The 13,076-nt window shown below is 45.7% G+C and overlaps 1 protein-coding gene across 1 annotated transcript in view; it reads left to right on the top strand.

Moving 5' to 3' along the window:
• Window positions 1–13,076, top strand: part of FBXW8 (F-box and WD repeat domain containing 8) — a 131,855-nt gene that overhangs the window by 111,261 nt on the left and 7,518 nt on the right. The window contains exon 9 of the mRNA XM_066603222.1: window positions 11,865–12,038. Coding sequence (XP_066459319.1) covers window positions 11,865–12,038 — 174 coding nt within the window. The remainder of the gene's footprint in view (window positions 1–11,864; window positions 12,039–13,076) is intronic.

Here is a 13,076-nt window from a genome sequence, read left to right as displayed (position 1 = left end):
AATCTTTTTTAATTTTTAGGTCTCGGCTATAGTGACAGAAGTGTATATACTGTACTTATGTGCTGGGCATCACAGCTTATGTTAACAAGTAGGAGTGATCTCATTGGCACCCCTGGTATTCAGTTATTACATGCTGATATCTAAGACCATTCAATATCAGGAGCGGGTCCTGACGGACCACTTTAACTAGAGTATTTTCGCACGGGATAATTTCAGTGGAAACCTGCATCTGAAATTTGCTTTTTTTTGATAAACCAATAAAACTTTTATTACATTTCTGAATACATACATTGCTGGGGTTATTGTTAATTTAACATCTGTTAACAAAGCATAAAATAATGGACCATAGGATTACATAAGATGGAGAATAAACATGAACAGAAGCATAAAAGGGGCACACAAACCCGCGTCCTAAATTTATAGACTAGCAACTAAATTTGCACATTTAACTGCACATTTCTGGCACAGATTCGCATTACATCTGCAGCGGGTCCGCATGCAAATCAGCCCTACTAAGTGGGGCTATTCCACATCTAGATAACTCAACTTGGACTACGCATCATAAGTGACACCTCGCTCCTTTTTTTGCTCGCAACATGGATTTAAAATTCTAATCAAGTGAATGGGCTGCATACGGGATGCAGAACCGCTGGTACATCGGCCTTCTGTTGTTTTAATGGATAGATCAGAGCAGCAGGCTATGATATCCTCACCGTCAGAAAGCTACGGGAATTTGAACAGAGCCTTTTTCAGTAAACCCTGAAGAGTTATATGCAAAATATAAGGAAATACTTTATATAAACTAGCTATAATGAGACAATTGTTTTCTTATTGAGTACAAGAAAATAATAGAATTGATGTACTTCTAAGGGTGCATCCATACAGGATGAATGTGAAGCTGAAAATCTGGGTATCTGCCTTAGGCCTCCTGCACACGGGCGGATTTGCATTGCGAAATATGGAGGGGGATTCCGCCTCCGGATGCTGCAGCAAATCCAGCCCATAGCATGCTATGAGAAAACATGATTTCCTGCCCACGAGCGGAAATCGATTGTGATTTTCTGCACACGGGGAAGAAATCGCAGCATACTGCGATTTTGTGCGGGCTACACCAGACTGCTTTCATTGATGTCAGTGGAAGCTGTTCGTCCTGCGGCACTTCCACAGTGAGCACTGTGAAAGTATCGGGGATCTGTGTCATCGCCGAGCGCTGGCACCTACTGCACATGCATGATGGAGTGCCGGCCGGTACATCCACAGCGGCTGTTGGACAGGTATGCAGGAGTCACCAGGTCAAACTCCTCTGCGGGAATTTCACATGTGGGGTCTGAACTGCCCGTGCGCAGGAGGCCAATTTGAAAAAAGTTTGGTACGTGTTAGCCAGTAGAGCAAAATGTGATTGTTCCCAGTAAGAGAAACCAAGTAATCTTGTAGATATGATAGCTTTTAATGACTAACAAAAATGCATGATGTTACAGCAAGCTTTCCAACCTACTTGCTTTCTCTTGCTGGGAACAATCACATTTAGGCTAATTTCACACGGGTGAGTGCGATATTGGGCAATGAATCACCGCCCGATATTGCGATCGCCAACATGCGATCTTGCCACGAATGCGAAACCTCACATCACTTCCGGGAAGTAGCTGTCCTCCACCGCAGCTGAGGGGGGGAAATCGCAGAGTTTCTCCCATTGTTTTCAATAGGGAAACAGCGCATGCACCTAGCACGTGGTGTGATTCTGCCGCCAGCCCCATTGAGAGCAACAGGCAATGCCATGCAAGAGCACACACAGATAGGACGTGCCACAATTTGTTTCTGTGCCACGATGCAGGAACAAAACACTTAAGTGTATAACCCCGTTCAAAAGAATGGGGTTCATATTCGTACAAGATCTGGGTGTCTCACAGCGCCCAAATCTCGCAGTTTTCTAGGCTGCATGAAAATAGCCTTAAATCTACAGTGCCAAAACAGTGCATTTTTTTAGCAGATCTTGTTGTGTAAACGCTGTGGATTTACTTCAGACTTTATCCTTCGCATTGCAAAGGGTGAAAACCACAGTGAGCGTTCATAGTATAAAATGACATTCTGCTGACTTAAAATCCGCACCCCGAACAATTCCTGCGAGGATTCCATGCTGATTTTTTCCTTTATCATGTGGCTGGATCTAAATCCCATCCGCCCTGCTGCTACTCCCCACAGAACATCCACAGCAGAGCCATCCTATGTGGATTTACCAGAACATGGGTTTGCGGTTGCACCCGAGTCCCTATTGTTTTTGGGTCATATGGATCTTTTTCCTACGTAAGGGCACAGTAGAATTTTAAATGGTAGGTGTGTATTTCCCTTCTACAATGTATATTGCTCCTATGCAGCATGCACCTTGTACATGTGAAGCTTAGGTTGGTCCTGGAGCTCCACGGTAAGCGAGGGGTAATAAGTGTGAAGAGCAGTTACGTGAGCCTGATGAGACAATGTGGACTCCGGTAGAGTATGTGTGCTAGGAAGTTACAGTGAAGGATTTCAGAGTGCACCCAGGGGTGAGGTTAATGTTTGCGGGAAGACGTTTGCTAATCAGCTAAAAGGATGCAGAAAGCCACTCATTTTGGAAATGTTTGAGCTTCACACCTGAGGGACATTTTCTCATATGAGCTCATATAATCTGCTATTTAAAATCCTTGGCACTCGCTCCTTGACTGTTTTCCAGGATGGATATAGTATAAAGTTATGACTTCAGTGTTCATACATGGCAAGTTTTTTTTTTTTTTGAAGCCAATTCTAAATGTTGCCAATTTTTTTAAACCATTGTAAGGTGTAATCTGTTATCCGAGTGTGGGACACCTGTTGGCTTTGTCTATTCAGTGCAGTCTTGGATTCATAGAGCCTTTTATATTTTGGCACTCCCCTGAAATAGTTAAAGGGGTTTTCTCGTGAAAGCAAGTGGGGTTCAGCACTTCTGTATGGCCATATTAATGCACTTTGTAATATACATCGTGCATTAATTATGAGCCATACAGAAGTTATTCACTTACCTGCTCCGTTGCTAGCGTCCCCGTCGCCATGGTGCCGTCTAATTTTAGCGTCTAATCGCCCGATTAGACGCGCTTGCGCAGTCCGGTCTTCTCCCTGGTGAATGGGGCCGCTCGTGCCGGAGAGCTGGTCCTCGTAGCTCCGCCCCGTCACGTGTGCCGATTCCAGCCAATCAGGAGGCTGGAATCGGCAATGGACCGCACAGAGCCCACGGTGCACCATGGGAGAAGACCCGCGGTGCATCGTGGGTGAAGATCCCGGCGGCCATCTTGGTAAAGGAAGAAAGAAGTCGCCGCAGTGCGGGGATTCGGGTAAGTAATAAACTTTTTTTTTTTTTTTTTTAACCCATCCCTTGGGTTTGTCTTGCGCCGAACGGGGGGCCTATTGAATAAAAAAAAAACCCCGTTTCGGCGTGAGACAACCCCTTTAAAGTGAATCTATCACCTATATTTTTTAACTAATTAAAACCAGATGAGGAAATATATTCCAGTTTTGTTATCTGCTTTTGGTTTCTGAATGTGGATTTATTTTTCTATTGTCCATACATAATTATGGATGCTGCCATCTTGCCTTTGCTGCAGAGCTATTCTTTACAGCAGAAATCATGTCCATTCACTCATCCTTCTAAAGGATCCCCTTCTATATATACCCCGAAGTTGCAGGACCTAACTGTATGCCCTGTACCGTTAAGGGGTTAAATATGGTTAAGTCACAGTAAAGGTGAAAATCACAGAGAGAATCTCTAAGGCAATTTATTATACTACAGCGCTTCTTGCATGGAAGATTAGTGACTCTCTTTAATATCTATGCCCCCAACGACAGCCAAATCTTCCTCCAAACGGTTTTTCACAAGCTAGACACTTTATGGCACTCCCTGGTGGTGATTTTAATCATCTCATAAATCGTGTATAGTCTCACTCTCTCCCCAATAGCGCCTCATTTTTAGGTGTCTGAACTCAGTCGGTCCTTTAGACCAGAGGTCCCCAACTCCAGTCCTCAGGGACCACCAACAGGTCATGTTTTCAGGATATCCTATAGCAAGAACACTTGTGGCAATGTCTGAGGCACCGACAATAATGACATCACTGTGCAATACTGAGGAAATCCTGAAAACATGACCTGTTGGTGGTCCCTGAGGACTGGAGTTGGGGAACACTGCTTTAGACAGCTGATCTAAACTAACTCCCTTTTTGACCTTTGGCGGATACTCAACCATACCGCGAAACAGGTTATGTTTTACTCTCACCCACACCAAACTCATACCAGAATAAATGATTCATTTGGAAATATTCTGGCTGCTTTGCTCATCGGATAGAGAGAGAGTGTGTCCTGGTCAGATCACGCCTTAATTAGGGGTCATTGTTTTTCGAGTAGTAAGCAAGAGAAGTACAATCGACAAGCTCAGACCGTGGAGCATACCATTCGCACCTTAGAACGTTCTATAACAACCCGACCCACGGTAATATGCTTCGTAGACTCATTGGCACTTGCTCTAAGCTGGAAGAGTTCTCTCTGACTGATGTAGAGAAGCTCATTTAATTCTCTAAGCAACATGTTTATGAAAAAAGCAATAAAGCCCACTCTGCCCTGGCTCCGCAGCTCAGGGAACGACACACACAATCTGCTCATCGCCCTATATGATCTGTGACCCTACAGATATAGTTAAAGATTTTATATTCACTTCCCCAGTCAATCCCCGCAGACTCCAAGGCCAGACAAGATTTCTTGCTTTTTTCTCTCTTGCCTTCATCTACCCAGTCTGCCCTCGGGATCCAGTTGAATGTGAGGGTTCTCCGGCGCCCCGGGGGGCCAGTCCGAACCTGTAGTAGATCCTACATTCTATTAAATAGATAACCTGAATTGTATTACAATGAATGAATTGCATCTTGATAGACCACATTTGAAGCAGCCTTTTAAGTTGAGCCAAATAGAACAAATATTGGGCAGAATCGTGTAGAGACTGGGGATAATATTCCCAATGGTTGGGAATGATTTATACTGATTGGGGTATAGTGGCAGGTGAATTAACTTGCAACAATATTTGAATGTTTTGGGTAGAGAATGTTAAATATAATCTGGTGTTTTGTTGTCTTTTCTATTAATAAGAAGTTACATTTAGAAGATTATATAACCGGCTGCTTTAAATGTGGTCAATCAAGATTAGAGATGAGCGAGCACCAAGGTGCTCGTTACTTGGGACGAAATTTTTGCGATGCTCGAGGGTTCGTTTCGAGTAACGAACCCCATTGAAGTCAATGGGCGACTTGAGCATTTTTGTATTTCGCCGATGCTCGCTAAGGTTTCCATTTGTGAAAATCTGGGCAATTCAAGAAAGTGATGGGAACGACACAGCAACGGATAGGGCAGGCGAGGGGCTACATGTTGGGCTGCATCTCAAGTTCCCACGTCCCACTATTAAGCCACAATAGCGGCAAGAGTGGGCCCCCCCCCCCAACAACTTTTACTTCTGAAAAGCCCTCATTAGCAATGCATACCTTAGCTAAGCACCACACTACCTCCAACAAAGCACAATCACTGCCTGCATGACACTCCGCTGCCACTTCTCTTGGGTTACATGCTGCCCAACCCCCCCCCCCCCCCCCGCGCACGACGCAGTGTCCACAGCGCACACCAAAGTGTCCCTGCGCAGCCTTCAGCTGCACTCATGCCACACCACCCTCATGTCTATTTATAAGTGTGTCTGCCATGAGGAGGAACCGCAGGCATGCACTGCAGAGGGTTGGCACGGCTAGGCAGCGACCCTCTTTAAAAGGGGCGGGGCGATAGCCCACAATGCTGTACAGAAGCAATGAGAAATATAATCCTGTGCCACCGCCATCAGGAGCTGCACACGTGGGCATAGCAATGGGGAACCTATGTGCCACACACTATTCATTCTGTCAAGGTGTCTGCATGCCCCAGTCAGACCGCGGTTTTTTATAAATAGTCACAGGCAGGTACAACTCCGCAATGGGAATTCCGTGTGCACCCACAGCATGGGTGGCTCCCTGGAACCCACCGGCTGTACATTAATGTATCCCATTGCAGTGCCCATCACAGCTGAGGTAACGTCCGATTAAATGCAGGTGGGTTTCGGCCCACACTGCATGCCCCAGTCAGACTGGGGTTCTTTAGAAGTGGACACATGCAGTTACAACTCCGTGTGGACCCACAGCATGGGTGGCTCCCTGGAACCCACCGGCGGTTCATAAATATATCCCATTGCAGTGCCCAGCACAGCTGATGTAACGTCAGCTTTAATGCAGGTGGGCAAAAAATTAATTGGATTACACTGTAGGCGAGGGCCCCAAAAAATTGGTGTACCAACAGTACTAATGTACCTCAGAAAAATTGCCCATGCCCAACCAAGAGGGCAGGTGAAACCCATTAATCGCTTTGGTTAATGTGGCTTAATTTGTAACTAGGCCTGGAGGCAGCCCAGTTAAAATAAAAATTGGTTCAGGTGCAAGTTTCAACGCTTTAATGAGCATTGAAACGTATAAAAATTGTTTACAAAAATTATATGACTGAGCCTTGTGGGCCTAAGAAAAATTGCCCGTTCGGCGTGATTACGTCTGGTTTCAGGAGGAGGAGGATGAATATTATACACAGATTGATGAAGGTAAAAGGTCCACATTTTTGATGGTGATAGAGAACAATGCTTCCATCCGCGGGTGCAGCCTACGTATTGTTTGCGCTAGCGACGGCTGGACGGTGTGCTGTGAGACATTGGTGGATGGGGCCGAGCACAGCGGAGGTGAGGGTGTGGGTGCAGGCCAGGAGACGGTAGTGCCTGTGTCCTGAGAGGGGGGTTGGATCTCAGTGGCAGGTTGGGGCACAGGGGGAGAGGCAGCGGTGCAAACCGGAGGCAGTGAACGGCCTTCGTCCCACCTTGTGGGGTGCTTGGCCATCATATGTTTGCGCATGCTGGTGGTGGTGGCTCCCCGGCTGATCTTGGCGCGACAAAGGTTGCACACCACTGTTCGTCGGTCGTCTGCACTCTCAGTGGAAAAACTGCCAGACCTTTGAGGACCTCGGCCTCTGCAGGGTGGCATGGCGCGAGGGGGCGCTTTGGGAAACAGTTGGTGGATTATTCGGTCTGGCCCTGCCTCTACCCCTGGCCACCGCACTGCCTCTTCCAACCTGCCCTGCTGCTGCACTTGCCTCCCCCTCTGAAGACCTGTCCTCAGTAGGCGTAGCAAACCAGGTGGGGTCAGTCACCTCATCGTCCTGCTGCTCTTCCTCCAAATCCTCTGTGTGCTCCTCCCTCGGACTTACTCCAATTACTACTACCTGAGTGATAGACAACTGTGTCTCATCGTCATCGTCCTCCTCACCCACTGAAAGGTCTTGAGACAGTTGCCGGAAGTCCCCAGCCTCATCCCCCGGACCCCGGGAACTTTCCAAAGGTTGGGCATCGGTCACGACAAACTCCTCCAGTGGGAGAGGATTCGGAACCATTGCTGCCCATTCTGGGCAGGGGCCCGAGAACAGTTCCTGGGAGTCTGCCTGCTCCTCAGAATGTGTCATTGTAATGGAGTGAGGAGGCTGGGAGGAAGGAGGAGCAGCAGCCATAGGATTCAGAGTTGCAGCAGTGGACGGCGCAGAATTCTGGGTGGTCGATAGATTGCTGGATGCACTTTCTGCCATCCACGACAGGACCTGCTCACACTGCTCATTTTCTAATAAAGGTCTACCACGTGGACCCATTAATTGTGAGATGAATGTGGGGACGCCAGAAACGTGCCTCTCTCCTAATCCCGCAGCAGTCGGCTGCGATACACCTGGATCAGGAGCTCGGCCTGTGCCCACACCCTGACTTGGGCCTCCGCGTCCTCGCCTGCGTCCACGTCCTCTAGGCCTACCCCTACCCCTCAGCATGCTGTATTACCAGTAGTGCAGAAACAGAACGCTGTAATTAAATGTGCTGCTTATTGGCCTGTGGTTGGAGGCTGACTTCCCTTACGGAACGCACAGCAGAGCCAGGAAACTATTTTGCGCACGCCTGTAGTGAGACGTAGGTGCATATGACTGAGCTAGTGGAATTCACAGCGCAGAAGCAGTCAAGTGGCCAAAGGCCAGTAGTAGGCCTTAAGTATTTTGCTTCTATTTTTTTTAAATGCTGAGCTGATACAGCAGACAGATACTGTAGGCAGCGTATAATATTATGTATACTCTTTCCCTCTGGCTGGATGACAGCGCTGATGTAACAGAGACAGCAGATCCAGGAAACAATTTTGCGCAAGCCTGCTGTAACGCTTAGCTGCATATTAATTAGGACTACTACCCCCAACAGATAGATACTGTAGGCAGCGTATAATATTATGTATACTGTTCCCCTCTGGCGGGATGACGGCGCTGATGTAACAGAGACAGCAGATCCAGGAAACAATTTTGCGCAAGCCTGCTGTAACGCTTAGCTGCGTATTAATTAGGACTACTACCCCCAACAGATAGATACTGTAGGCAGCGTATAATATTATGTATACTGTTTCCCTCTGGCGGGATGACGGCGATCATGTAACAGAGACAGCAGATCCAGGAAACAATTTTGCGCAAGCCTGCTGTAACGCTTAGCTGCGTATTAATTAGGACTACTACCCCCAGCAGACACGCAGTAAACTGAAGACGGTCACAGGCAGCCCAAATATAGTATTTTTCCCCAATTTTTTGGAAAAAGCCCACTGCCTATATAGCCTGAATATCTCTTTCCCTGCCTCACCAGTACTGGCCCTATACTCTGTACAATGACTGCAGACTGCGGACGCAATGCTCTGCACGCCCGATATACAAAAAAAAATTGTGCAACACTGCTAAAAGCAGCCTCAACAGTACTGCACACGGTCAGATGTGGCCCTAAGAAGGACCGTTGGGGTTCTTGAAGCCTAAAATCACTCCTAACGCTCTCCCTATAGCAGCTGCGGCATCAGCAGCACTTTCCCTGATCTCTGTCAGAATGCATCTGAGGCGAGCCGCGGGAGGGGCCGATTTTTATACTCGGGTGACACCTGATCTTGCCAGCCACTCACTGCAGGGGGGTGGTATAGGGCTTGAACGTCGCAGGGGGAAGTTGTAATGCCTTCCCTGTCTTTCTATTGGCCAGAAAAGCGCGCTAACGTCTCAGAGATGAAAGTGAAAGTAACTCGAACATCGCGTGGTACTCGTCTCGAGTAACGAGCATCTCGAACACGCTAATACTCGAACGAGTATCAAGCTCGGACGAGTACGTTCGCTTATCTCTAATCAAGATGCAATTCATGTATCTATATCAATCAAATGCAAAACATTCACTTCTAACACATTAGCCATAAATTCATTGATTAGTTGTAATACAATTCATGTTATCTATGTAATAGACTGTCCGATCTGCTGTGAACATTATGTAGGTTGTACCGTCCGAGAAGTAAAAGCGAGCATTGCCGATTACATGTCTGACTCCTCCCCTAATAATAGTTCTGTTAGGCTGTATATGCCCGGGCAAATGCCATATCGGGCCAAGAAAATCAGACCAACATAGTACTCATCAACCTGCAGTTTTTTTCCTGCGATTGCCAGGCGTTTTATAAGAAGAACACATCGCATCGCTGTACATTTTCACAAGCATAAAAAAATCATATGTTGTTCCAATAGCTGAAATATGAATAACACATCGTACTTGCAGGCCGTTCTCATGCCATGCAATGTGACACCAATTTTTCACGCTCCAATAGGAAAGAATGGATGACTCTCACAGCGGAATCACCCAAAAATAGGACATACTATGATTTTTCGATCTCACACTATCCGTATGAGTTAAATATTGCTCATAGGAATTAACCTATTGAAATCAATGGGATATTTTCCCATGCAAGTTCTGTCCATATCGCAATTGTTCGTGTAAATACACCCCTAGACGTGTGTTATCTGGTGTTTGCTGACGCTACTTTGATATTCACCAATATGACACTTTGTGTTTAAAGGTTACTGTCACAGAAAAGGTCTGTCTTGCGCCCAATCAGGGGAGGAGACTGGTTTAGGAAACTGGTGTCACGTAAGGCCTTTGGGATTATTCAGCTCTAGACTCGATATCCTTCAGGTCTCAATCACCAGACAGATTTGATGTGTATTTTTACCGATTTGTTGGCTTTATATGTTCATTATTATTCCTGTAACAAGTTTATTTATCCATTTCTAACACTGTTTAATATACACAACATGGAAGGAGTCTCTTCTTCTTAGAACCGTATACGTGTCCCTAGCTTATGCTGATGTACATGCTGTGATTAAGGCTTCTAGAGGTAAAACACGTAGGCACGATTCCATGGATTAGCGTTTTCCTTTTTTATGTTTTTCTGGTTATACTTCAATAAAATGATGTACTTTTAACTGATTGCTGGAGATTTTCACCTTTTAGTTTTTGCCACTTTCTTCCTGAGGTCCAGCTCAGCATGCACCATTACATCATGATTGGACACTTAGAAGCATTTTTTGCAATTCACTCAATATTAAGGTTAGCTGTAATATTTTTTTTTTGTACATATGTATAAATCAAAGTTCTGGGAAATAAAAATGGCTCCTTTATCATTTGACACAGATTGGCCACTTCATTCATAGTTATAGGGGATAGGTGCACAGACGTCTAGATATTTGTAGACAGGAAAGTCTACTATAACATTTTTCCTGAATCGTTTGCCTATACCAAAATCTCCCATACCTTTTGGACAAAGTATAATGCATCTCAGCTATACTAACCAAGCCAAGTGATGCCCTTGAATTTAAGCAAAAGATGTCCTTATAGTCAGAAGCGTAGCTAAAGGCTCAGGGACCCAGATGCAAGACTTCAGCATAGAGGCCCTTCACCATTTTTCCTCTGCATCGTTGGGTCTCTTAAGAAGCCCATCGATCCAATACCAGCAGGTAAGGGCATTGCTAAAATCTTAGAAGATTAGGCAAAGGCTAAATGCAGAAGGCCCTAATGCAAAATCTGTAACATGACCCTCCAACCACCCATGTGCCATGGAGTAGCTTTTGGGCCCCCTATGGCTCCGGGGCCTGGTAGCGACTGCTATCTCTGCACCCCCTATAGCTACACCCCTGCTTATAGTATCAAAGAAGGTATTAGTGCCACACCCATCAGTTTCCAGCTACAGCAGTGCACAGTAGTGGCAAATACTGTTGTGCCCATTAATTGTGCCAGTCCTAATAGTACCCATAACAGTCTGACATAGTCCACAAGCACAGAAAAGTCCAATCTATCAGGCAAAAGCCATCTTGCTTTGGGCATACTTGATGAGTAGCTGTAAGTGATCCTGGGCAACAGGGTAGTACTGAGAATCAGGGACTGTGCTTCTGAATCGTTAGCTATTTGGAGGTGTTTTCTTCAACACCGCAGTGGTCACCATCATTCAGAGGCTGTCGTCATTCATACCTCTCCGGAGGTGTGGCGATTTAACATGTGTAGGTTAAACATGCAGAAAAGCTCACAGTATGCTGGGACATATATGCCACTTCATAATAATGCAGAATTATAACATTTATTTCCACAATCAAAAGTTGTTCTTTTTCACCCACTCAATGAAAACACCCTAAAAAAGTACATTAGTGCCAGTATGTAGCGCTTACTCTTGCTTGGTGACCAGTGGTTTTAGATTTTTGCAGTTTCACATGAATCCTGTCTTCTCTTCAGTTCAGCAGGGCTATACTAATAGATTTAATGGTAATAAGTAGCAGATAGACGAGCTTCAGCTGTTTTCATGTCTATGAATTAGAGTTGACAGCACAAACCACATTATTTTTTTGGTGTATATTTTTTATTTACTTGTGAGAAAATCTGATGTTCTTTCTTTTTCTTATCCTAGGGTGCGTGTCTATGACCTGCGCTGTAGCAAATCTCTCTGTTCCTTCTATGCCCACCAATTGGGAGTCTCCGCAGTACAAATGGACGACTGGAAGGTGGTTTCTGGAGGAGAGGAGGGTCTAACATGTACATGGGATCAAAGAATGGGTACAAAATTGTGGGAGATGCATGCAAGGTACTGTACGGTTATGTTGTACTACAGCTGCTGTATCTAGAGATGAGCGAGCATACTCGCTAAGGACAATTACTCGAGCGAGTATTGTACTTAGCCAGTACCTGCCCGCTCGGAAGAAAACATTCGGGTGCCGGCGGGGAGCAGCGGGGAAGAGCAGGGAAGAACGGAGCGGAGATCCCCCCTGCTCACTCCCACAACTCACCGCTCACCCGTGCCGGCACCGGAATCTTTTCTCACGAGCGGGCAGGTACTCGCTAAGGACAATACTCGCTCAAGTAATTGTCCTTAGCGAGTATGCTCACTCATCTCTAGCTGTATCCATATAGAATTCCGATAATTGTCTTCTACTGATTACGTTCACTGTGATTATAGACATAGATTGTATTATTTTCACATGCATTCTCAGGTATCTAACACTATTTACAGAGTAATTATTGTCGCTATGCTAGTGGTAGATCCTGCCACCTTCGCAGCCGTAAGGTAAACTGTGTTCAGCCTGATAAATATACCTTTACACCGCCAATTATCGCCCAAATAATCACTTGAAACAGCAATTTTCGGCGAAAGATGTACCTTGTACAGTCAGCCACCGGCTGAGAAACTGCTCAGTAGTCACAAGTCATGTCTTTTAAGTTCACTGGAACAAAGCGACTAGCGAGCAACTTCTCAGAGTTTTTAATCTTTGAACAACTGCCTGTTAAATGTGAATGAAGGTGGACGGCCGTAAGCGATCCTGGGGCGCTCCGCTTCCATTCTTTAAATGACTATGGCTTCTGTCTGAAAGCACAGAAGTGAATGATGTTTGGGTGGCTGCTGGGCGCTTATGCGCTCTACAGTTGTTCCATGTAAAGGTACCTTGTGGTTTTAGATTCCTAACTAATCTCTTGTAGGTGAGGTAAGGTTTGACAGTGCTGCAATAAAAAGATGGCACCTCCTGTTTGCAAGGGCGTAGAATGCTATACTTCAAACTCAGTAGTAATGTATTAAAACATCAGTTCTATAGTGCCGAAATATTCCTCAGGGCTTCATAGTTGGAGC

Source organism: Eleutherodactylus coqui, chromosome 5, assembly GCF_035609145.1.
Source record: "Eleutherodactylus coqui strain aEleCoq1 chromosome 5, aEleCoq1.hap1, whole genome shotgun sequence".
NCBI lineage: Eukaryota > Metazoa > Chordata > Amphibia > Anura > Eleutherodactylidae > Eleutherodactylus > Eleutherodactylus coqui.
This window is presented reverse-complemented; position numbering and strand designations above follow the sequence as displayed.